This window comes from Mustela nigripes, chromosome 4, assembly GCF_022355385.1.
Source record: "Mustela nigripes isolate SB6536 chromosome 4, MUSNIG.SB6536, whole genome shotgun sequence".
Taxonomy (NCBI): Eukaryota; Metazoa; Chordata; class Mammalia; order Carnivora; family Mustelidae; genus Mustela; species Mustela nigripes.
The window spans coordinates 107651574-107674773 of record NC_081560.1 but is presented as its reverse complement, the minus strand read 5'-3'; the positions used below and the strand labels follow the sequence as shown (position 1 = coordinate 107674773).

Below are 23200 nucleotides of genomic sequence, written 5' to 3'. Positions count from 1 at the left end.
ATTAGGAGGACATGTAAAGGCAGACACGCAGGGAAGAAGGCCATGTGGTAATGGAAACAAATGGAGTGATCCACGTGCAAGCTAAGGAATGCTGATGATTGCCAGCAACCATCAGAAGCTAGGAAAGAGGCAAGCAAAGATTCTTCCCTAGAGCTTTCAGAAGGAGCATGGCCCTGCTGATACCTTGATTTTGGATTTCTGGCCTCCAGAACCACGACAGAATAAATTTTTATGAAATAACCCAGTTTGTAGTGATTTGTTACAGTAGCCCCAAGAAACTAATACAAGGACTATGGTGACTTGCTCCATTATCTTAAATTTTGAGATGCCACAAGTCTGTCAAAATTGTTAAAGGACAAGCTTGTGTAAGACACAATCATAGTATTTTAATCTAAATCCTGGCAGTAAGACTGAACACCATGCAACATAGCAAAATTAAAAGAACACGTTTTAAAAACAGAACCAAAAAACTTGTCTAATGGTGCCCTCTTCTGGATGAGAAACTAAGATCAGTAGATTATTTTGATGGCACAGAATTATGTGTGTTTTTTAAGATTTTATTTATTTGAAAGAGCACACAGCGTGTGCACAAGCAGGGAGAGGAGCAGAGGGAGAGGGAGAAAAAGACTCCCCCCTGAGTAGGGAGCCCAATATGGGGCTTGATTGCAGGACCCTGGGATCATTACCTGAGCCAAAGGCAGACCCTTAACCAACTGAGCCATCCAGTGGCCCCAGTGGCACAGAACTGTAAAACTTTATGTGCTATTCCCCCTGTGGGAGTGAACTCCTATGCATCAAATACCACTACTGGTGAGACCATGGCATCACAAACTGAGAACTGGGGGATACAGAGGTAGTAAACTCTGACTATAACTTCAAAACAAAGACCTGCCAGATAAACTAATGAACCTTCAGACAGCCCAATGGCGACCCCACTCAACACTTTACAGAGAAAGAAACAAAATTCCAGAAATGTTAGCAATCTGTCCAAAGTTTCACGCAGCTATTTAAGGGCAGAACAAAGGCTAGATCTCAATTATCCTTAGTGTTCATTCAAACGTGAATTTACTATACCTTTTAAGGAAGGTACATGATATGCAAAATATATCTTTAGGACAAACAAATGACTGAATTTGCCTTGAATCTGGAAGTATTAGGTCATCAAGTGTGGCAAACTGAGTATCATTCCCCTCCCATGTGCACACTCCCTATCGGCACCCTCCCATGCAGGGGGAGGGGGGCTCGCCCCTGTAATTTGCTATGGCCAATAGGATACTGGCAAATATGACCCAAGCCAAGATTTGAAAAGCATTTGTATGCTGAGGCTTAATCTCTTGCCACACCTTGCCACACATGAGATATGTAAACAAGGCTAATCTGCTAGATGATTAGAGGGCACAGGATCAGAGAGATGACCAGAGCCCTCGAAATGGGAGCGCCTGGGTGGCTCAGTGGGTTAAGCCTCTGCCTTGGGCTCAGGTCATGATCTCAGAGTCCTGGGATGCAGCCCCGCCTCAGGCTCTCTGCTTCCCCCTCTCTCTGCCTGCCTCTCTGCCTCCTTGTGACCTCTCTCTCTCTCTCTGTGTCAAATAAATAAATAAATAAAATATTTTTTAAAAATGTGAGCAAGTCTAACCAGGCTGGCACTGATCATGGACAGTGAATTCAGATGGGAACCATAAAATGGCCACCTATGCCCAACCCCAAATGGCCAGATTGCAGAATCATGAGCTGTATTAAAAAAACAACTATGTTCTCTGGTGATTTTATATGCAACAAAACCCAATGAATAGGCGAAATCTAATTTCTCTATAACATCTAAACCACTATATGCAACTTATTTGCCTTCATAGTATACATAAAACACGCTTGCTAAATGTCTTTCATGACCACCATTTTTAATAGCACACTGTTATCCATTAAGTGGAGAGAATATGTTACACCATGCTTTTTCCTAGACTAATTGGAAGCCTCTTATGCCTATCAAGTTCAAAGTAAGTTTTTAACAAAGCTTTAATAGCACTGAAGCTCAGAAAAATCTTCTCCGTGGTGGCATCTCTCCTCCACCTTACTCCCACCAGTCAACAAATAAGTAGCATATATTAGTCAAATGTGTCCCTAGGCTTAAATTAAACAGGCCTAATTTAAAAAACTTTTCATACCGGCAATATTGCAGAAAAGCAGCTTTTAACAGTTTGGTTTTATCCTCCTGGGCTATGGTTTCATTCTTTGTAGAAGGCTCAAAAACCATACTCTGTCAAATAAAAACACTCTAATTTAGAGGTGAAGGTATCAAAATATTCTGAATTCTTGGACAAAAAAAACCAGACAGCAACAACACAGACACACAGCTGTTTACCATGTTCTTTATACCAGCAGTTTACTTAAGACATTTACTAAAACAAGATAAAATGGACTAAATGATTGACTAAAGTCTTATCAAAAAGGCATATCTATAACCAAAGAAATCCTGAAAAATAAAAAACTGTAGGAGGTATAAAGTTATACCACAAAGGTATCCCAGGTACCAAGTTACACCACAAAGCTGTAGTAATCCAAACAGTACAGTACTGGCATGAAAACACACAGATCAGCATAACAGATTAGCGAGCCCAGAAATCAATGCACAATTATATGATCAACTAATCTTTAACAAAGGAGGCAAGAATATGCAGTGGAAAAGAGACCATTTCTTTAACAGTGTTGGGAAAACTGGACGGCTACATGCAAAATGCATCTGGACCATTTCTTACACTACCATTTCTTACCTTTCTTACACTACACACACACAAAAAACCTCAAAATGTGATTAAGGACCTAAATGTGAGACCTGAAGAGAGCAAAGGCAGTAGTTTCTCTGACATTGGCTGCAGCAACATTTTTCTAGATAGGTCTCCTAAAGCCAAGGAAACCAAAGTAAGTTATCCTAAATCCTTATCTTCTATAATAGGAAATCAACAGATGTCTAATATTGGTGAACTAAGAGATGGCAACATATGGTATTACTTAGAAATATGGAGAAAATACCAGCAGAAACAGGTAAAAAGGCTGCTTCTGGAAAGGACAGAGGAGATGAAGGAGGTAAAAGAATTATGTTTTCATCACAACTCTTTTAAAACTGTTATTCTAAAATATTTGTGGGAAATACCCTGACAAAAATCTTAAAATCTTATGGAACCACATTACCTCATTGCTGGGTCCAGCAACTGAAGATGCTAGGGAATCTTCAAGGTCTTCTGCTAATATAGACACACCCTCCCTTGAAGTAATAGACACCAGCCCACTGTTTCTAGAAAAAAGGATAGGAAAACCACCGCAGGAACCAGCTCCTAAAATACTATCTCCTAAAAGAAAGAAAAATACACAGACATACGTAACAAAAAAATGCTTTCTAAAATCTACCTCCCTAAGCAGAAAATCATCTTGATACACCAAGAAATTTTTTTTTCCTTTACAATAATCCTCCTACTTTGAACTCAGCTTTTTAAATCCAGATCAAATGTCAGGAACCTGTTGTTATTTGAAATACAGGCTGTGTGTCATTCGGTTTGGGGACAACAAAAACAAACCTTGCAAGATAGCAGTGGGTATGATAAGCCAAAAAAGAAAATTATTCATTCTACAAAACTCAGAATGAGTTTTATTGAGTAGGTCAATGGAGATGGGGAAAAAGTCTGTTTGCTCAATTCCTTATTAACATTCTCCCTACCCAAAGTCAAGGCTCTTGTGTTAAAACTAAAAAATCTAGGTTCCAATTTGTTGCCTCACTTGGATTTTGCCCTCTGCTCAGTCTCTTTATCCTGACTAGACTGCTTGCTTTGCTTTTATTCACTCCTGGCTGGCTCCCCCATCCTCGGCCGCCATTCCAGCCCCCCTGTGTGAGTCCAGTACCCAGGATTCTTCTTAGCCAGGAGTCTGGACAAGCTTACTTAAAGAACATCAACTCAGGGGACTCCTGAGTGGCTCAGTTGGTTAAGTGGCTGCCTTCAGCTCAGGTCATGATCCCAGTGTCCTAGGATCGAGTCCCACATCAGGCTCCTTGCTCGGCAGGGAGCCTGCTTCTCCCTCTACCTCTGTCTGCCTGTTCTCGCTCTGTCTCTCTCTCTGACAAATAAATAAAATATTAAAAAAAAAAAAAAAAAGAACATCAACTCAGGATAAATTAGTCTATCTAGGAATAAGCAGTTACTTCTCTTAGTGTCAATTCTTGGTTTCCTGGCCTCTTATAGGGGAAAACATTACTATCTTTTGCCCAAAAATATAACAGTTTGGGAATTTTACTACCCTTTTGGTTTTTCAGTAGGGTTGTGACGTCAGCTACTACTGCTGTGGTAGTGAATGTCTCAGTAACACCTGGGGGTAGCATATTTAACACTTATGGAAAGAGAATGAAAACTGCTAAGAACGACTAACAAGTCATTAATCACCTTTTCTAAAACTGATACTGTACCTTGTGTATTAAAGACAATTTTCTCCCTAGGAAGAGAAAACTTCCCAGTTCCTGTGGCACACACGTAGACAGCACTTTCAGTATACAGATAGGCAGTCTGATTTGAAAAGTTTGGGACCATCAACCGACACATAATCAAGTCTTCAGACTGAAAATTAAATGTCAGATTATGTTTAATGATAATTAAAACAAAAATACTTGCCTGCATAATTTTGTAACTTGTATTTTTATACACTATCTCATAAAAGTGATACAATAATTCAGACTGTCCTTGTCAAAACCTAAATACTACTCTTGGGATGATTTACAAAATATGATAAAAGTTTATAAACATCAATTAGAGAGAAATCATTTGTTGAGTTGTAAATAATCAGCAAATTTTGAAAATTACATGATGGTAAGATTCTAACTAAAAGCCTATAACAAACATGAGAAAAGAAATAAGACTGATTTATTTTATTACTAATTTAAAATTGGCAAATACTTTGAAAGTGATCCCTGGTGAACATTTTGGTTCTTACTTCACTGTGAAGATATCAAGCACATGAAAATTGAATTAATTTGTTATATAACATATAAAATCAGAAGCAGAAACATGAATATGACCTAATTAAATGAAATCAGCAAATGTTAAATATACTGTTTATTATTAAAGAAGTAATTTTATAAACAAAACATTAAAAAGTGGTATTCCATAATGTTTGTACTCTGAAACTGTTTTCTTTATGCCTCTTTTCCATTGCCTGAAAAATCTTATCACTGAGCATGTTTTTCTTGCATAATCAGAACTGTAGGTTTGTATGAAATAAAAGGACAAATTAAATGACTTCCTTACAGTATTTAGTTACACTCACATTAAGAATAAGGATTTAACAAAATTAGATACTATACAGTATAAGGCTAAATGAAATGAATTTACATTTAAGGCTTTGTCTTTGTCTTATGAACATCACCATTATTCAACAATACTTACAACATTAAACAACTGCATGCCATCAGCTGCTTCCACTCTCATTTCTCTTTAGCTAAGGTTGTCCAAAGTAATGAGTCTAAGATGGCAAACAAAATGCAATGCCTAAAAACTGGCTATTTAAAAGTATCTCAACCCTTCCAAGTAAATCTCTCAAAAGAATCTGAGCCTACAACAGTTAGGACAAACAACTCAGTACGTTCTTGTCATCTGTAATTCACTTTATAGATAGAACCCTTACCTGAAAAGGTGGATTACACTGAGTGACCTCCACAGTTACTGCGTCAGACATTTGGTGGCCATTATCTTCTACTGTTATCAGAGAGTAATAGATGAGGCATGGATTGTCTGCTGGGTGCCATGCGGCTGCCAAAATCAGGAGCCCATCACTAGTCAGTGAAAAAGAAAGATCTACAGCCTCTTGGAAGTCAGTCTGTCAGTTTCTTATATAGTTAAACACATACTAACCATATGCCCTAGCGATCCCACTCCTGGATATTTACCCAAGAAAAACAAAAACTTATGTTCACATAAAAACATGTGTGCAAATAGTTATAGTGGCTTTATTCACAATTACCTAAAACTGGAAGCCCAATATCCTTCAACTGCTGAACAGATAAATCCCGGTAAATTTTTTTTTTTTTTTTTTTTTTAAGATTTTACTTGTTTATTTGGCAGAGAAAGAGAGAGAGAGAACACAAGCAGCGGGAGCAGCAGAGGGAGAGGGAGAATCCGGCTCTGCACTGAGCAGGGAGCCTGATGGAGGACCCTGGGATTATGACCTGAGGTGAAGGTAGATGCTTAACCAACTGAACCACCCAGGCGCCCCAGGTAGTTTTTTTTTTTCAAGACTTTGAGAGAAGAGAGTGCAAGTGGGGAGAGGGGCAGAGGAGGAGAGAGAATCCCAAACACTCTGAGCTGAGCATGGAGCCCAAAGCAGGGCTCAGTGCCATGACCCTGAGTTCATGACCTGAGCTGAAATGAAAAGTTGGGACATTTAACCAACTGAACCACCCAGGCACCTCAAGCCCTGGTAATTCTACACAGTGTGCCAGTACTCAGTAAAAAGGAAGAAACTGCTGAATGAACATCAAATGCATTGTGCTAAGTGAAAGAAGGCAGTCTCAACAGGCTTTATATTATATGATCCCATTTACAGGGCATTCAGAAAAAGGCAAAACAACAGGGACTGAAAATACATCAATAGTTGCCAGGGTTGAGACTGAAGGAGGCTTTGATTACAAAGGGATGCAAGGAAGTTTGGGGGGTGATGGAACTATTTCATATCACGATGGTGTCTCACGGTCAAATGAGTCTGCATCTGTCAACTCATTATACACTAAAACAGGTGAGTTTTACTGTATATAAATATAGCTCAATAAATGACTTTTAAAAAAAATCAACAAATCATCAAATGCAGGACCGACAAAGCATAGCCCTCAGGCCAAACTGTGCCCCAGCGAGTTTTTATAAATGAAGCTTTACTGGAATGCCGCCCTGACCACTCATTTCTGTACTGTCTGTTGATGCTTTCATGCTATCACTGACAGAGTAGAGCAGCTGCAGTGGAGACCACATTGTGGGCCCTTCAAAGAAAGGCTGCCAAACCCTGACCTAATTTGTTCTTTAAAGCTTACTTTGGTCCAGAGGAACATTTTGTTTTTAACAATCAGTTACAGAAATTTCAATGTGAAAACAAACCTTTTTCTATCTTAAAGCTTATGTTTCTCGTAAGTCTATCAAAATTGTTGCCCTCAACAAAGAATTACATGGTCTCTAATCTCAAGCCCTCCAAAATATTCAGTAGTATTTATTAGCAACTTTCATTCAAGTCTCAGAAATATTAATGGGGGGTTGGGGGGGGCAGGGAGCAAGCGCCCCCTACTGACAACTAAAAACAAGAAACCAGAAAAAAAATGAAACCCAGCGTCTGACTAAATGACATCACTTCAAATGGAGAAACCGAACATGGCTCTCGTTTTTTTCACTGTGATCTTCACCAGCTCCTCAACCCTTATCACTCCTACTCAGACTCCTGAAAGGAATCCAACAATACTAGCCCAAACTTATAATATACTGGCAGTGACCTAAAGAGCTAATACAGGATATAAAAGAATGTTATGCATAAAAATAACTAATGGACTAAAGACCTAAATGTGAGATCTGAAACCATCAAACTCCTAAAAGAAAACAGGCAGTGATCTCTAGGACATCAGCCTTAACAACATATTTATGGATATATCTCCTCAGGCAAGAGAAACCAAAGCAAAATCAAACTCCTGGGGTTACACCAAAATAAAAAGCTTTTGCACAGCAAAGGAAATGATCAACAAAACAAAAAGGCAACCTAACGAATGGAATTTCAAAAATGACGTATCTGATAAGCGGTTAATATCTAAAATAACATGAAGAACTTACACAACACCACCACCACCCCCAAATAACCCAATTTAAAAATGGGCAGAGGCCCTAAATAGATGTTTTTCTAAAGAAGACATACAGGTGGCTAGGAGACACATGAAAAGATGCTCAACATCAGTAGTCATCAGGGAAATGCACAAAATCACAATGAAATATCACATCACACCTATCAGAATGGCTAAAATAAAAAGGACAAGAATTAACAAATGCTAGTGAGGATGTAGAGGAAAAAGGACCCCTCACATTCTGTTGGTGGGAATGCAAACTGGTGAAGCCACTATGGAAAACAGTATGGAGGTTTCTCGAAAAATTAAAAATTGAAATACTGTATGATCCAATAATTCCTCTAACTGGGTATTTATCCAAAGAAAACAAAAACACTAATTTGAAAATATATATGTACCCCTATGTTTGCTGCAGCATTATTTATAACAGCTGAGACATGTAAGCAACCCGAGCACTCATCAACAAATGAATGGATAAAGACATGGTGTGTGTGTGCGCACAAAATGAAGTGGATTAACAGGTATAAACTTCCAGTTATAAAATAAACAGGTCACAGAGATGAAAAGTACAGCCAAAAAAAGAAACCAACTGAGGTCCCAGAGAATGTGGTCTTGAATGTACCAAGGAGGGAGGCAGAGTTGGTCATACCTATGACAAGGCTTCATATTGAAGTTACTCTGGAGACTGTACACTGGGTGATAAGGGGCTCCACCATTCATGGAGACAGTCTAACAGAACTTCTTAGAGTAGTGCTAGAACAGTTTTAGTTGACATCTATATAAAAACATCTTCACATTTGAAAAAAACATGAAGCAGTTTTAGGTAGCAGAGATGATAGGTAGATACTCTAAATTTTGAAAACCAATAAAAACTTAACAATAAATTTTTTATTTATTGTTAAAAATTTAAAAAAAAACAGGGTGCCTGGGTGGCTCGGCTGGATAGGCCACTGCTTTCAGCTCAGGTCATGATCCCGGAGTCCCTGAATCAAGTTCCACATCGGGCTCCCAGCTCCATAGGGAGTCTGATTCTCCCTCTGACCTTCTGCCCTCTCATGCTCTCCCTCACTCTCTCTCAAATAAATAAATAAAATCTTTAAAAAAAAAATTTAAAAACAAAAAATTTATTGTTAAAATTTTACATAAGTATATGCAAAACAATACACTTAAGACTTAAAAAATCCAATTTCACATCTAAAATGAGGCTCTCTGAGCTCGGTGTAATAATCTAGTAAAAGAACTTACAAGCCTGTTCCATGAAAATATATGCCTAGGTTACAAACCTGGCCAACACAAGCAAAAGATCAAAGCACATCAGTGAGCATCACTGATGCTCAGTGATGCGGACAGTATTCTTAAATAGACGGACGGTATTCTTAAATAAAAGAATGTATGCAGATACAGACACCGTATGATCACTAGACGGTCCAGAAGGAGAAAAAGAGCGGTGTCTTAAAAGTCCCACAAGCACCTTGCTTGCATGACAACAATGAAGGAGACAAGCCCGGGCTCTGACCCTGTCCAGAAATTCTTTTTTATTTTATTTATTTTTTTAAAGATTTGATTTGTTTGTTTGATAGACAGAGATCACAAATAGGCAGAGAGGCAGGCAGCGAGGAGGAAGCAGGCCTCCAGCTGAGCAGAGAGGACCTGGGATCATGACCTGAGCCGAAGGCAGAGGCTTTAACCCACTGAGCCACTCAGGCGCCCCCCAGTCCAGAAATTCTTAAGCCATGTTTCTCTTCTGTTTTCAGTCTACATCTCTGTTCTGAAAACTATGTGGAAAAAATGTCTGCATCGTATGACCACATGGGCTGTGTCTCAGCAGCAGTAATTTTTTTTTTTTAAGATTTTATTTATTTGACAGAGACAGTGGGAGAGGGAATACAAGCAGGAGGAGTGGGAAAGGGAGAAGCAGGCTTCCCACAGAGCAGGGAGCCTGATGCGGGACTCGATCCTACTACTACGACCCTGGAATCATGACCTGAGACAAAGGCAGATGTTTAACGACTGAGCCACCCAGGTGCACCCTAGCAGTAGTCCTAAATTCCTGAAAGTCTGGTAAAGATATATGAAAACACATAAACTATATTTAATTAAACCACTTGTGGAAATTAAACACGTGCTATTTCTACCTCTTTGATAGTTTATGTAAGGTTTTCAGAAACTATAAAGAAGGATCTTACTGACATTCTCAAGAGCCTAAGAAAAATTATACAGTAGAACTGCAATATCCTTCCAAAAAAGCAAGTAGAATTTGTTCTACTAAATAAATTACTCTAGGGGTGCCTGGGTGGCTCAGTGGGTTAAAGCATCTGCCTTCGGCTCAGGTCATGATCTCAGGGTCCTGGGATTGAGCCCCACATCAGGCTCTCTGCTCAGCAGGGTGCCTGCTCTTTCCCCCACCCCCCGCCACCTCTCTGCCTAACTTGTGATCTCTCTCTCTCTGTCAAATAAATATCTTTTTAAAAAAAAAATAAATAAATAAATTACTCTAAAACACATAAAAATTGCTCTTAACTTCTGGTATGTTGTGTTTTGAAGAATTACAAGTCATATATAACATGGAAGCCATGTTATAAATGGTTTTTAAGTTCCACATAACCTTTGGTATTAAAATTAAATAACACAGGATAACTAACCTAGGATTTATCAGACTAACCTAGGATCTTAAGTGCCACTTAGAACACCATCTCTAAGAGGAAATTCACTGTGAATTTAAACCCCGAGTGAGCTCTCACTTGTACTGCCAAGACAAAACCTCACCCCACTCTCCCTTCTTCAGTATCACCACAAACATAAGCTTACTAAAGCAAAAGGGCTGCAGAAGAATGGCTGCTATCGCCACTGAGAAGAGAAGGATGACAGCAGGGGGGACCTGCAGCAGCAGCAGGGAGGGCATCTCTTAGTGTGAAGAGAATCTCCAGCCATAAGAGCAGGAAAGATGAGTCTCGAACTAGGGTAGACAACTAACATAAGAATATGGAGGTGAGGACTGAGAACTGCCTATATTTCTCAAATCAACCGGCATCTCTAGAAAAGGACACAAAGCCTTTCAATAAGGTATGAAAGTATGATGTGAACAGCATTAGAAGAACAGACAGCAAGACTGATCATCATTTTACAATAAACATTAGTTTCCCAAATAGCTACCTGTATTCTTGAGGACAAGCTAATTGCTTACCAGTTTTGCTTCAAATCCAAATACCGAATGTTGACCCCTTCTTTAATAGCTTCATAGTTACTTTCAGATCCCTATATGAAAACACCAATAACATAAACTCCATGAGCATAAGGATCATTGCTTTTCACCTTTGTATTCCCAGCACCTACTAAACAGTTCAAAGTTGCTGAATAAATAATATATGCATTTTTAAAGCTACTAAGTAAATCAGTGAACTCCAGTATTTCTAAGGCTTGAACTCCCTACTTCTGCTTATCTGATGACTAAAAGCTACACTGCATTGAAATGTGTTCTAATAAATAAAATAATTAAAGAAACTAGCATTCTCATCTAATCAAAATGTGAATTACAAAGATGAATATTATTTTTCCTTACCCAAATAGCATCAGTAATGTTTTCCTTCAGGACTCTATTTAGATCCCAACTAAGTGCTTGTTTTTCTGAAGAATCATCCAATTCCCATTTACTGATGTTCGAACTTGTCAGGCTATAAAAGCTTGCTCTCTCTCTATCCCAAAGTACACTTGAAAGCTGTATGGAGAGGAGAGAAGAAAAAAGTTACATGTACAGATTTTTAAGTTCTAATGTGAAGGAACTACTTTTCTGAAATTCAAATTTATATGTTTTATAAGTATTCCATTAGTAATCCTGGCGGAATTCTTTATTTAGTATTCCAGAAAGGAGTGATCCTAATATGAACCTTGAAAGCAAGGCAAGATTTCTAGAAATATAAAAGCAGACAGCCCACAAAGAGTACAGTTGTGGGAAAGTTATGAGGCCTTCCAGAGAACAAGTAGTCCTGTTACACTGGAATCTAGACTATAGCTAGAAAAGGAGGAAAAATAATGCTCAAATGAAAAATTAGGGACACACAGCAGAGTCCTGAATGTGAATTTGTAAACCTAGTAAACAAGGTATTATCAATGGCTTTTGAACTCAAGAGGTGGGTTGTAGGAAAAGGAATGTGGCAAGTTATATGCAGATAGATTATTCTGCCCTTTCAAGTATATATTGGTTATGAAGTACAGTTATGTTTTTAGTTGGGCGCACGATTGTTTTGAATTAAAGCCCTGATTTTCTCCATTTCTCCTAGCACCATGATTCTGGCCACTAATGGGTTAGAGAGCCAACAGAGAGTAAACTGAACTGCCATCCAGGGCTTAGGGGAAATTCACCTAGAGTGCAGATTAGGGCATAACAATGGAAGCAAAAGGTAGGGATGAAAATGAGACATGTTAGAAGTCAAATCTATAGTATCTGTTAAGTACAGAATCTGCTATAGAAGGGAGGCGTGCATACACATACACACAAACACACACACACTGGAGAGTTCATACACAGGTCACTGAAAACAGTGACAGGGTCATGAACAGAAATTAACAGGCCAAAAGAGAAACGAGTTTTATATACACTTTTGGTGTAGACAATGTGAGGGAAGAGGGAATATGAGCGATTTGTTTTCAGGCATATTAGGTTTTAGGTCTTTAGACCATCAAGAAAGCAGATGATGAGAGCAACCTGTAGTTAGAAGGAAACAGTACAGTGAGAAGAAAATGTGCTTTCAATTCAAAGAGGCCTGGGTACATATCTGCCACAGAGCAGTTGTGCAACGTCAGGCAGTTTACATAAATGTCACTGAGGCTGTTTGCTCATCTGCAAACTGGGGAGAAAGCGCTCTACGTTACAGGTTATCACAGTTATTGCTCAAAATAACAAATACAGAGCCTCCAGCAGAGAGGAGACGCTCCAGGTTTGCTGCCATCTGCCTCCCTTCACTATGCTAGAGCCTGAGGCAGAAGCCCGGCCCAAAGATCCAGATTCAAGTCATCCACACAAACAGCTGGAGTCATGGGAGTCGAGAACACTTTTGGTTAAGTCAAAAAGCAAAACTGGTCCTTAAACACAATTTGATATAATAGTTTTTATATTTTTATATATAATTTTATATAACAATTTTATATAACAGTTTTAATCCAAAGAATGTACATGTAAGAGAATCTGTATGATTTAAGAATATTAAAGTTACAGGGTTTGTGAGAGTTCATATCACAATAAAAATGCTTCACTGAAAAAATCAAAGGTTTTACTTCCTATACACTAGTATTTATACAGAAATAATACCAACTTCATAGGAAACCTCCAACTTACTGATTTCACGAAGAAACAAGCTTGTAAAACAAAATCATTTTATCAACTTACGATGAGATCACTACTGGGAGATAAAATTCCCAAAAGAGAAGAAACCTTCCGACCAATTCCTGAAAGCATCCCTTGTCCTTGAGGCAGAATGTGTTGATGAATCTTTCCTAAACTATCAGGTATCAGCCGAACCAGCTGGCTTCCCGATGAGGACAAAATAAAACTTCCTCCCTATGAACAAATATTGTGAAATTAGTTACGATCTATAAGTAAGATAAAGAGCATTAACATAAAATGCTTTGATATAGAAACAAGTCATCTATCATCTGTACCTTAAAACAAATCTAAAAGAATTTTTTAAAAAAGTACCATTTTACTAAAATGATTTACTTACAAATAATATAACATGTTACTAATATATGATACTATTAATTTTACATAAATTTCAGGGTTATTTTAATTGGGTGTTTCCTTAATTCTGATTTTTAAAATACAGGTTCACCACACTACAGGTTCAACAAATCAAGTATCACATTTTATTCTTTGGTAAACTTGCAGAGCGAACATTATAATGCAAGTCATTCTTCCTAGTGTCTACGGGTTTCTAAGTCACCTTCAGGAAATACTTCTGAAAGAAATGAATACTATGGGCTATGATCCAATACTGGTATTTCAGAGTACTAGGAAAAAGGCTTTCTTTTGTCCAACCGCTCAACTTCTAGACCCGTACATTCTTCTCTTGCCTCTTTCTGATCCCTCTGGCTGTATGGTCTATCCAAAACAACTTTTACTCATTCACATCTCACTCCAAGGCAAATCACAGCTTTCCAATAAATATGAAAGAAAATCCATCATATACCTGCACCGCTGTTAGGAAACTATAAGTCTTATCGCCTCCCAAATCTACAAAGGTCTCCATGTAGGTATCTTCACCAGCAAGGCTTGGCCAGTAGCGGACGGATCCTTCTCTGGTGGCAACCATGACAGCAATAGCCTTCAAACAAGATCATAACACTCGGCAATTACAGTAAAAAAGTGTGTCTGGTGTGTCTAGTGACACTGATAAAAAGAAACTAAGGCAATTTATTATTTGATTTATAGAAATTAGGGGGGACATAACCCTTCCTGTTTATATTTTAAACATCATCAGACTATAAAATTTACTTTCTTTTCCTTTTTGTGCAATTCTAGTAATTTTAACACCTGTATAGACCTAGGTAACTACTACCAATATAGGGACACAGTACAGTTCCATAAACATCCCAAACTCCCTCGTGCTATCACTTTATAATCATACCTTGTCCCCATCTTAACCCTGGCAACCAGCTTCCATCATTATAGTTTCATCTTTCTGAGAATGCTAAGTAAATGAAATCATACAGAATGTAACCTTTAAGCACTGGCTTATCTCATTTCAGCATGTCTCTGATCTGGGTTGTTGCTGTATGAAGAATTCATTCCTTTTTACTGTTGCATAGTAGTCCATTCTATGGATGAAACCCATTTGTTTATTCATTCACTTGTTAAAAGGACATTTGAGTTGTTTCCACCTTTGGCTATCACAAATAAAGCTGTCACGACAATCATACACTGTTTTATGTGGTAACTTTTGTTAAGTTTTAATTTCTATGAGGTAAATAGCTAGGAATGGAATTGCTAGGAAAGTAAAAATCAAGTAGCTGTGCCATTTTGCATTCTCCTCAGGAATGTGTGAGTTCCAGTTGCTCCACAACCTTGCCGGCACTTGGCAGGGTCAGTATTTTGTATTTTGGCTATTTTAATCGGTGTACTGTGATAGCTCACTGTCGTTTCGGTATGCATTTCCCTAATGGCCAATGATGTGAACACCTCTGACACTCTTATATCTTCTTTGGTAAAGTATCTGTTCAAATCTTCTGCTCTGTTTTGAAATTGGGTTGCTTTCTTATTAAGCTTTGAGGGTTCATTTTACATTCTAGATACAAGTTCTTTCTTGGATATAGAACTTAGGGACATTCTCTCCCAGTCTGTAGCTTGTCTCTTTTCTGGTCACTGGCTTTGACAGAACCAAGTTTTTAATTTTGATGAAGTACAATTTACCTATTTTTTACTTTTGTGAATCACGCTTTTAGTGATTTCCAAGAACTCTTTGTCTAATCCCAGGTCATGATGATTTTCTCCTGCTTTCTTCCAAAACTTACAGTTTTATGTTTTAGATCTAAATCTATGATCCCTTTTGAGTTAATCTTTGTATAAGATAGGAAGTTTAGGGGAAAGCCTTTTTTTTTTTTTTCCATAAGGATGATCAATGGTCTCAATACCATTTACTGAAAAGACTATCCTTACTCCATTGAACTGCTGTTGCAGCTGTCACAGATCAAAGGGCCACCTCTGTATCTGCATTCTCTATGTGTCTATCTGCCAATACTAGTGTCTTGACTCCTGTGGCTTTACGGTTATGTGTCTGAATCAGGTTGGATGATTCCTCTAATACTAGAACTCCCTTATTTTAAAAAAATCTATATTTCAATAAGCACTTAAGTCACCTACCTGAGTAGAATGTGCTTCACCTGCAGTATCAGGATAAGAGAGAGCCACCAAGTCTGCACTCCAAGGGAAGTCACTAGGCGGCAGCTGAAGTTCTTTGCAAACAGATAACTAAAGAAGAAACCCAAACCAAAAATCTTTCACATCAAATCCAAGTTTTTTGAATGCGCACCTGACTTCACTATTTTCTTTCCCTGCATATTTCATATTCTTATCATTGCTGGAAATACCATTCTACAAATATTCTTTTTTCTCTTATCTTTTTCATTAGGGTTTCATCAGGGCTTTCAGTAATTTCAAAACAAAGTATCTTAAGAGATACAGAATCAGGAAAACTTAAGAGGTAGACCAGACCCTGAATATTAACAAGCCCACTATCTTTCCGGACTAAAAAGATGTGTACTGGTTAAGAAATATATGTATGGAATTTTCCCAGGCTAGTCTTGATTTGTTTATTTGACATCTAAAATCTTCATGACCACAGGATAATTATACCAAGCTGTCCAGAAAATACTTCCTGGCCTATGCCAGGTATCAGGCTCCTTCTGCTAACTCATCAGGGCCCCCAGGACGTCTCCTTCACCTATGCTCTCAACTACAAATTCTATTTTCAGGGCAGCACCAGTATGGAGACCACAGATGTTAAGAGTTTAGGTAAGCACAAGTCCCCAGTTCCAACAGAACAATGGCCCAGTAACAACAGTACCCAGTGACTGGTGTAAGATAGGATGCCTGATCTGGAACACAAAAGAAAATAAGTTGCTGAGGATAAGTTCTTAGAAACACAAATGATAGTCCTATGTGACCCAGAAATCACGACTTGAGCCAAAATCAAGAGTTAGCTGCTTAACTGACTAAGTCACACAGCCACCCCACAGTTTTCCCTATTAAGCATCATTTGGTAGATTTAGTGAAACAGAGTTCTATCTTAGAAATAAATAAACTCAGTTCATTAGGTTAGGTGGACAGCATTTAGTCTTAAACTTCATTAGGCAGACTGAAATGACATTTATAATGTTAATTAAAAATTATAAAGTCTAGGGCACCTGGGTGGCTCAGTGGGTTAAGCCGCTGCCTTCAGCTCAGGTCATAATCTCAGGGTCCTGGGATCGAGTCCCACATCAGGCTCTGTGTTCAGCAGGGGGCCTGCTTCCCTCTCTCTCTCTCTGCCTGCCTCTCCATCTACTTGTGATCTCTCTCTGTCAAATAAATAAATAAAAATCTTAAAAAAAAAATTATAAAGTCTAATGTTATTAAATGTAAATAACATGGATCTAGTTTAAAATTATTAAATGGGAGAAACTTTCCCAACATGAAAATGTATTTGCATACTCAGTACTCCATATCATAACAAAAATGCAGAGCCAGGTCTGAGTAGATTGAGATTACTGTACTTTAACAACTCTAAAGCTTTAGGGTAAAAATTAAGAGCCAATTGGTAATCCTCTCCACTACCTCCTTTTAGCTCCCTAAACAGCAATTACCTTAGTAATAGGTGACAGAGCAATCTTCCAAATAATGAGTTTCTCTTTGCAGACCAGACAAGCCCATCCTCCTTCATCTATGTGAACAGTCAAGTGATCATCAACTAAAAAAAAAAGAAAAAAAAAAGTACGTAATTAAACTTAAAGCATGAATAAGAAAAACTGTTTAAAAAAAAAAAAAAAAAAAAAGAAGGAGCGCTTGGGTGGGCTCAGTGGGTTAAGCCTCTGCCTTCGGTTCGTGTCATGATCTCAGGGTCCTGGGATCGAGTCCCACATTAGGCTCTGTGCTCAGTGGGGAGCCTGCTTTCCCCCCTCTCGCTCTGCCTGCCTCTCTGCCTACTTGTAATCTCTGTCAAATAAATAAATAAAATCTTTAAAAAAAAAACAAAAAGAAGAAAAAACTCTTAAAATTCCTTATACCAAGATCTTCTTTATGGTTACATTCTTTACATACATACATATGTGTGTGTGTGTGTGTGTGTGTGTGTGTGTGTAAAAAGTGATCGCCACATAAAAAAATTCATTCACACCAAAAAGTGCTCTTGAGTAATTCAAGAGTTATTAATACCCAAAATAAGAAATCCATTTAACTTTTATAATCACTTTCAGAAATGTATCTGAAGGCAAAAAGTGTATTTTGGACTTAGGTTTAATACCTTTTAATACTGGTTAGAAACCAACATCTTACTTTCTATATTTAGTAACATTTGTAATTTTACTTTGATATGGCAACACAAATAATAATCTTTCCCATTAAATATATTAAAAAATTTCAAGGAAAAATTGTTCCTTCAAAAGAATGTGATTTTCAAATACTTTCCTTAAAGTATGATAAGTACTTTTCAAATACTTTCTTTAAAAGTATGATAAAGCACTTCATTATATGCAGACATCAAGGGTTACATTCCATATTTTCTTAAAAGTTATTTATTTTAGAAAGAGAGAGTGCATGCACAAGGGGGGGGAGAGGGAGGAGAGGAAGAGAACCTCAAGTAGACTCCTCACTAAGTGCAGAGCATGACACAGGGCCTGAGCCCATGACCTGAGCTAAAACCAGGAGTCAGCCGCTTAACCAACTGAGCCAGTCACCCAGACACCCGATGGGTTACATTCCACATTAAATAACAAGACTGAATTATTATATTGCTGTCATAAGCACTGGTGGTAAACCTCAGTAAGTGTGTTAACCCTAGAAATTTAATTAATTTGAGCTTTGCTCTTTGCCTGAAGCCGGTAGAGGGGAGAGATAAAAGGCATCAATAACGTACAAGCTAAAATACTAACTCACGCAGGCTAAGTGTGGTTTCTGCTGAATCAGCATACCAGCTTAATATTTTCTTTTCCTGAAAGCAATAAAGCAGGTCCACATACTCTACTGGTAAGTCCTTGAGGTCTCTGACTTCACACACAGCCCTGGGTAGGTTTCCATACAGGGAAAAGTTCTTCCGGTTTACACACCCCTCAGTTTCAACATCCTAATTTCTAGGGACTCCCTCCTCTGAGGCTGAGAATTATTTGTTACTAAAAGTCTGGTGGCATGAACCTGGAGTATGTTAAAAGGTTTAAATATAATTTAAGCTCAAATTTTTAAGAGTAAAGAAAAATGGAATGTATATTATATATATTTAAAACAAAAATAGTGCAGGACACCTGGGCGGCTCAGTCACCTTCAGCATCTGTCTTCAGCTCAGATGATGATCCCAGGGTCCTATCCTGCTCAGCAGAAAAGTACCCCTGCCACTCCCCCTGCTCATGTGTGTGCTCTCTCTGGTGCATGCTCACTCTCTCACAAAAATAAATTTAAAAACTTTAAAAAAATAAAAACAGTGCATGACAGAGGTTAGTAGAAGTTTAGTTGTCTGAAACTCACTATACCTGAGTTCTCAAGGACTCACAGGCAAGATATGCAAGTTCAGGTTGATGAGAAATATTCCTTGATAGAACAGAGTACACTTTAACCTTTTTTGATTGTCATTCACAGTATGAAATACATTTTATATCATGATGCATTCACATACAATTTAAATAAAACAAACAAGCATCTAACATTATTATATGAAAGGCACTCTGATATTCTGCATTCTATTTTTTTTAAATGTTGGCCATGAGCCACTAAACTGATTTCAGTTACTACCTGCAGTCTGAAAAACACTGTTGCAGAAAATCACAAAAATCTAGAATTGAATCACAAATAAAGACAACTTGGGAACATCCATGAGGATGCTCTGAACTTTGCTCTCCCAGTCACCCAATCCTTCATGCTTACTGTTGCCTTTCTGACCCTTCTGTGACTAGTTCTTCCAAATCGCCACTCTGATTCTCTGCCAAGAGAATATTCTAAAGGTACACCACACTGATAACACAAACGTGTACATATAACCTCTAGGATACTAACCTCAAGGATCCAGAAATAGAGGTAGTAAGCCTTGACCTTACTGCATTATCACACCCAATAATGTGAGGCAATGTTTTGAGTTTTTTTAAGCTAAACTTCATACACATGATCAACTTTTTTTTTTTTTTAAAGATTTTATTTATTTATTTGTCAGAGAGAGAGCGAGCGAGGGCGAGCACAGGCAGACAGAGTGGAAGGAAGAGTCAGAGGGAGAAGCAGGCTCCCTGCGGAGCAAGGAGCCCGATATGGGACTCGATCCCAGGACACTGGGATCATGACCTGAGCCGAAGGCAGCTGCTTAACCAACTGAGCCACCCAGGCGTCCCTCACATGATCAACTTTTGAAATGAGACTGAGTTTTGCATATGCAGTGAAATGTGTGCTAAAATTAAACTCACTCTGCTTTTCAAATTTATTATATTTCTCAATTACAGTGAAAACCAAATGTTACCTGTTTCTACCCCATTTAAGTGAAGGGATATCAGACAAAGCACAAATACCAATCTGAGCCAGAGCTGGGCTGCATTTTGAACTGCTAAGAGAGGCAAATGGAAAATGACACCTACCTTCAGCCAATGTCAAGGCTTCCATTACTTTAACAGGAAGAGAAGATCCAAAGGTTTTTACATCATAGTTCATAGACTCGGTTACACAGTGGTGTGGCAATATTCGTGTAGGTGTTCCTCTAAAGAAAAAAGACAGCATTCCTTGAACCGTTTCTTAAAATTTTCTGTTGTCCTGGGGCATCGGGGTGGCTCAGTCAGTTAAGTGTCTGCCTTGGGCTCAGGTCATGATCCCAGGGTCTCAGGATCTAACCCAAATTGGGTTCTCCGCTCAGTGGGGAGCCTGCTTCTCCCTCTCCCTCTGCCTGTTACTCCCCCTGCTCTCTGTCAAATAAACAAAATCCTTGAAAAACTTTTTTTCCACTACCCTAATTTTTAGGTACATATTTTCACATAAAGAGAAGATCTTTGATAAACAAGAAGAAAGATGAGGTGTAACAGTAAAACAAAACAAAACAAAACAAAAAAACCAAACCAAAACAAAACAAAAAACAAAACCACACACACAACTCTGGCTCATATGTACTGCATAATACATTTTTTGTTTAAAAAAAAAAAAAAAGACTGACAGGATCTAGAAAACGGCTTCTGACTCATGCTCTAGTAATCAGATGTATGCTCTATTCACTTAAACTCCTTATAACTGCTTCCTTAGCTGTGATATACGAAGGTTGGACTACATCAGTGTTTTCCAAATTGTGGATCATTTTGAGGGTCTCAATCAACATTTTTGAAAAACAGAATATAATCTAGAATTTATTCTACACTGTGGTCAAATAAGCTTTACAAACATTGAATTAGATTATCTTTAAGCTCACATCAGCCTTGGAACTTTTTTAAATTGAAGTATAGTTGACACACAATGTTATATTAGTTTCAAGTGTACTAAACCGTGATTAGAAACTCTGTGCTATGCTCACAAGTATAGCTACTCTGTCACCATGCAACCCTATTTTAACACCACTGATTATATTCCCTATGCTGTGCTTTTCATCCCATGATTTACACATTCTGTAACTGAAAGTCTGTACCTCCCACTCCCTTTCACCCATTTTCCCCTCATCAGCTACAGAATTTTATGAAATCTACCAGATTTTTTAAAAAAGATTTTATTTATTTATTCATGAGAGAGGATGGGGAGGGAGGCAGAGGAAGAAGCAGGCTTCTTGTGCGGGATTCCGTCCCAGGACCCCTAGATCATGACCTGAGCCAAAGGCAGACGTTTAACGGACTCAGCCACACAGGTGACCCCAGATTTGTACAAGAAGTTAGAATCCTGAGTATCTGCTGTTACCTGTTCTTCAACAGATAGAGCAGTTGAAATCTTATCTCCTCACCCTGTTAACATTCAAAAAATAATGTAGTTACCAGTATAAAACGTATTCCCTCTCTTATCATGAGGATTAAGTGAGCTTTGTTTCTTGACAAACCATTATAACCAAGATTTTTCTTTAAATAAACACTAGGAAGTAAGTAAATGTTTTAAAAACACATTAAGTAAAGTACAGCTTTAATTCCCTGACTTTTCTCGAAAGGAGTAGAAAACACTGACAAGATCACCACTCTGAAGAGCGCTTTCAAAATGTTAAGTTTCTTTGCAAAACAAAGTTCTTTTAGGGTAGGCAAAGTCGGAAGAAACTACTCAGAAACAAGTTACCGCCTAAAGTTCTAGATTAATCATGAAAGGGTGGGTGCGGAGCATGACTGAACAGGCGATGTGCATTGATTTGCCACGTTTCCCATATGTTTACAAAATTACGATTCTTAACTCACTGCTGTGGAGAGACTTTCGCCTATTAATCTCGCTACAAAGTTGACGTGTACGGCCGAAACCTCCTCAGTTACCAACCAGAAGATATGAACCACAATAGCTCTACGAGGCATTTTCCGGGGTTGGAGCTGCTCTTTCCCACCACCATCGGCGATTTCACATGGGTTCTTTGGCCATAAGTGAAGCAGGCTACGGCCTTGACACACAAAAAAAGACCCATGACTGATGACGCCGCAACACCGGGGTAGTAAGGAGGCGGCTAACCACCGACTGAATGCTAATTTGTCCACCTCTGCACAGAGCTCATTCCAGGAAAGGTGCAACGTGAATGCCTGATAAATTAAAACGAGGCTGAAGCAACTACCCGCAAAGATGGCGAAGATCTATCTCCCCAAAACTCTGGCATTCCTCCCCGCCGCCCCCGGTTCCGGAGGCTTCTGGAGACACCAGCCCCTCAGGCCCGCCGATCGGTCAAGACACCGAAGCGGGGACAGTCACTTACCGCGAGCTCAGCGAGCTACGCCGGCCTACCGGCGAAAAGAGCACCGGGGAGCTGACGGCCGACCCTAGTGGCAGACCTTTTCGGCTAGTCGCCCGGGGCGTGGAGCCGGGTCCAACTCCGCCCAGCGGGCCCCTTCGGGTCCCGGGCCCAGGTGTCCGCGGAGAGGAGACGCCCGGGAACATGACGGAACGGAGAGGCGACACGGAGCACGCAGGTTCCTTCAGTGGGGCTGTAGCTCTGCTCGCGCGCCAGGGATCTTGAACGCCCAGAAGCGGGAGGGCGCGCGGTGATGACGCAAAAGCACAGCGCCGAGCCGCGGGCTTTGTCTGGGAGGCGGGGCAGGCCGGGGTGGGAGCGCGGTGAGACGTAACAGCGCGGCGCCGAGCCACGGGGTGTGGTCGGAGCATTGTAGGAAGCGGGCGGGGGAGGGCGCGTGGTAATGACGTCAGAGGCTACCTGGAGCCGTGGGACTTGGTCCTGTAGGTGACCAGTGGAGGGTTTAGGGGGTTGGCGGGTGTCCGGAGTGTCAGGGAAGTGAAACTGCAGAGCCAGGTGCCCTTCTCGACTGTCTGGCCCTTTAGCAGCCTGAGCGCAAAGCCTCTCTGCGCTCTGGTCTTTCCTGCGCCTCGGGAACTGGAAAGGGTCGGTTCACTGGTCCACGCTGAGGAGGGGAAATCGGGAAAGTTGCCGCGGTTTCACACTGTTATATTTGTTCCTCTCTACGTGTGTCACTCTCCGCTCCCTGCTATCTCATCCACGCTCGTGACGCAACACGTCCTCATCTTTCTCT

General features: G+C 39.4%; 1 protein-coding gene across 1 annotated transcript in view; it reads right to left on the bottom strand.

Annotated features, from left to right (window-relative positions):
* The window catches only part of NUP133 (nucleoporin 133), a 59445-nt gene extending 36754 nt beyond the window's left edge, over positions 1-22691 (bottom strand). Inside the window, exons 1-12 of the mRNA XM_059397266.1 lie at positions 22411-22691; positions 20141-20259; positions 17180-17283; positions 15699-15806; positions 14029-14163; positions 13230-13400; positions 11406-11561; positions 11031-11101; positions 5662-5809; positions 4451-4598; positions 3187-3344; positions 2163-2254 (exon numbers count right to left, since the gene is read on the bottom strand). Coding sequence (XP_059253249.1) covers positions 2163-2254; positions 3187-3344; positions 4451-4598; positions 5662-5809; positions 11031-11101; positions 11406-11561; positions 13230-13400; positions 14029-14163; positions 15699-15806; positions 17180-17283; positions 20141-20259; positions 22411-22592 — 1592 coding nt within the window. The 5' untranslated portion in view covers positions 22593-22691. The remainder of the gene's footprint in view (positions 1-2162; positions 2255-3186; positions 3345-4450; positions 4599-5661; positions 5810-11030; positions 11102-11405; positions 11562-13229; positions 13401-14028; positions 14164-15698; positions 15807-17179; positions 17284-20140; positions 20260-22410) is intronic.
* Between the last annotated feature and the right edge of the window lie 509 nt (positions 22692-23200).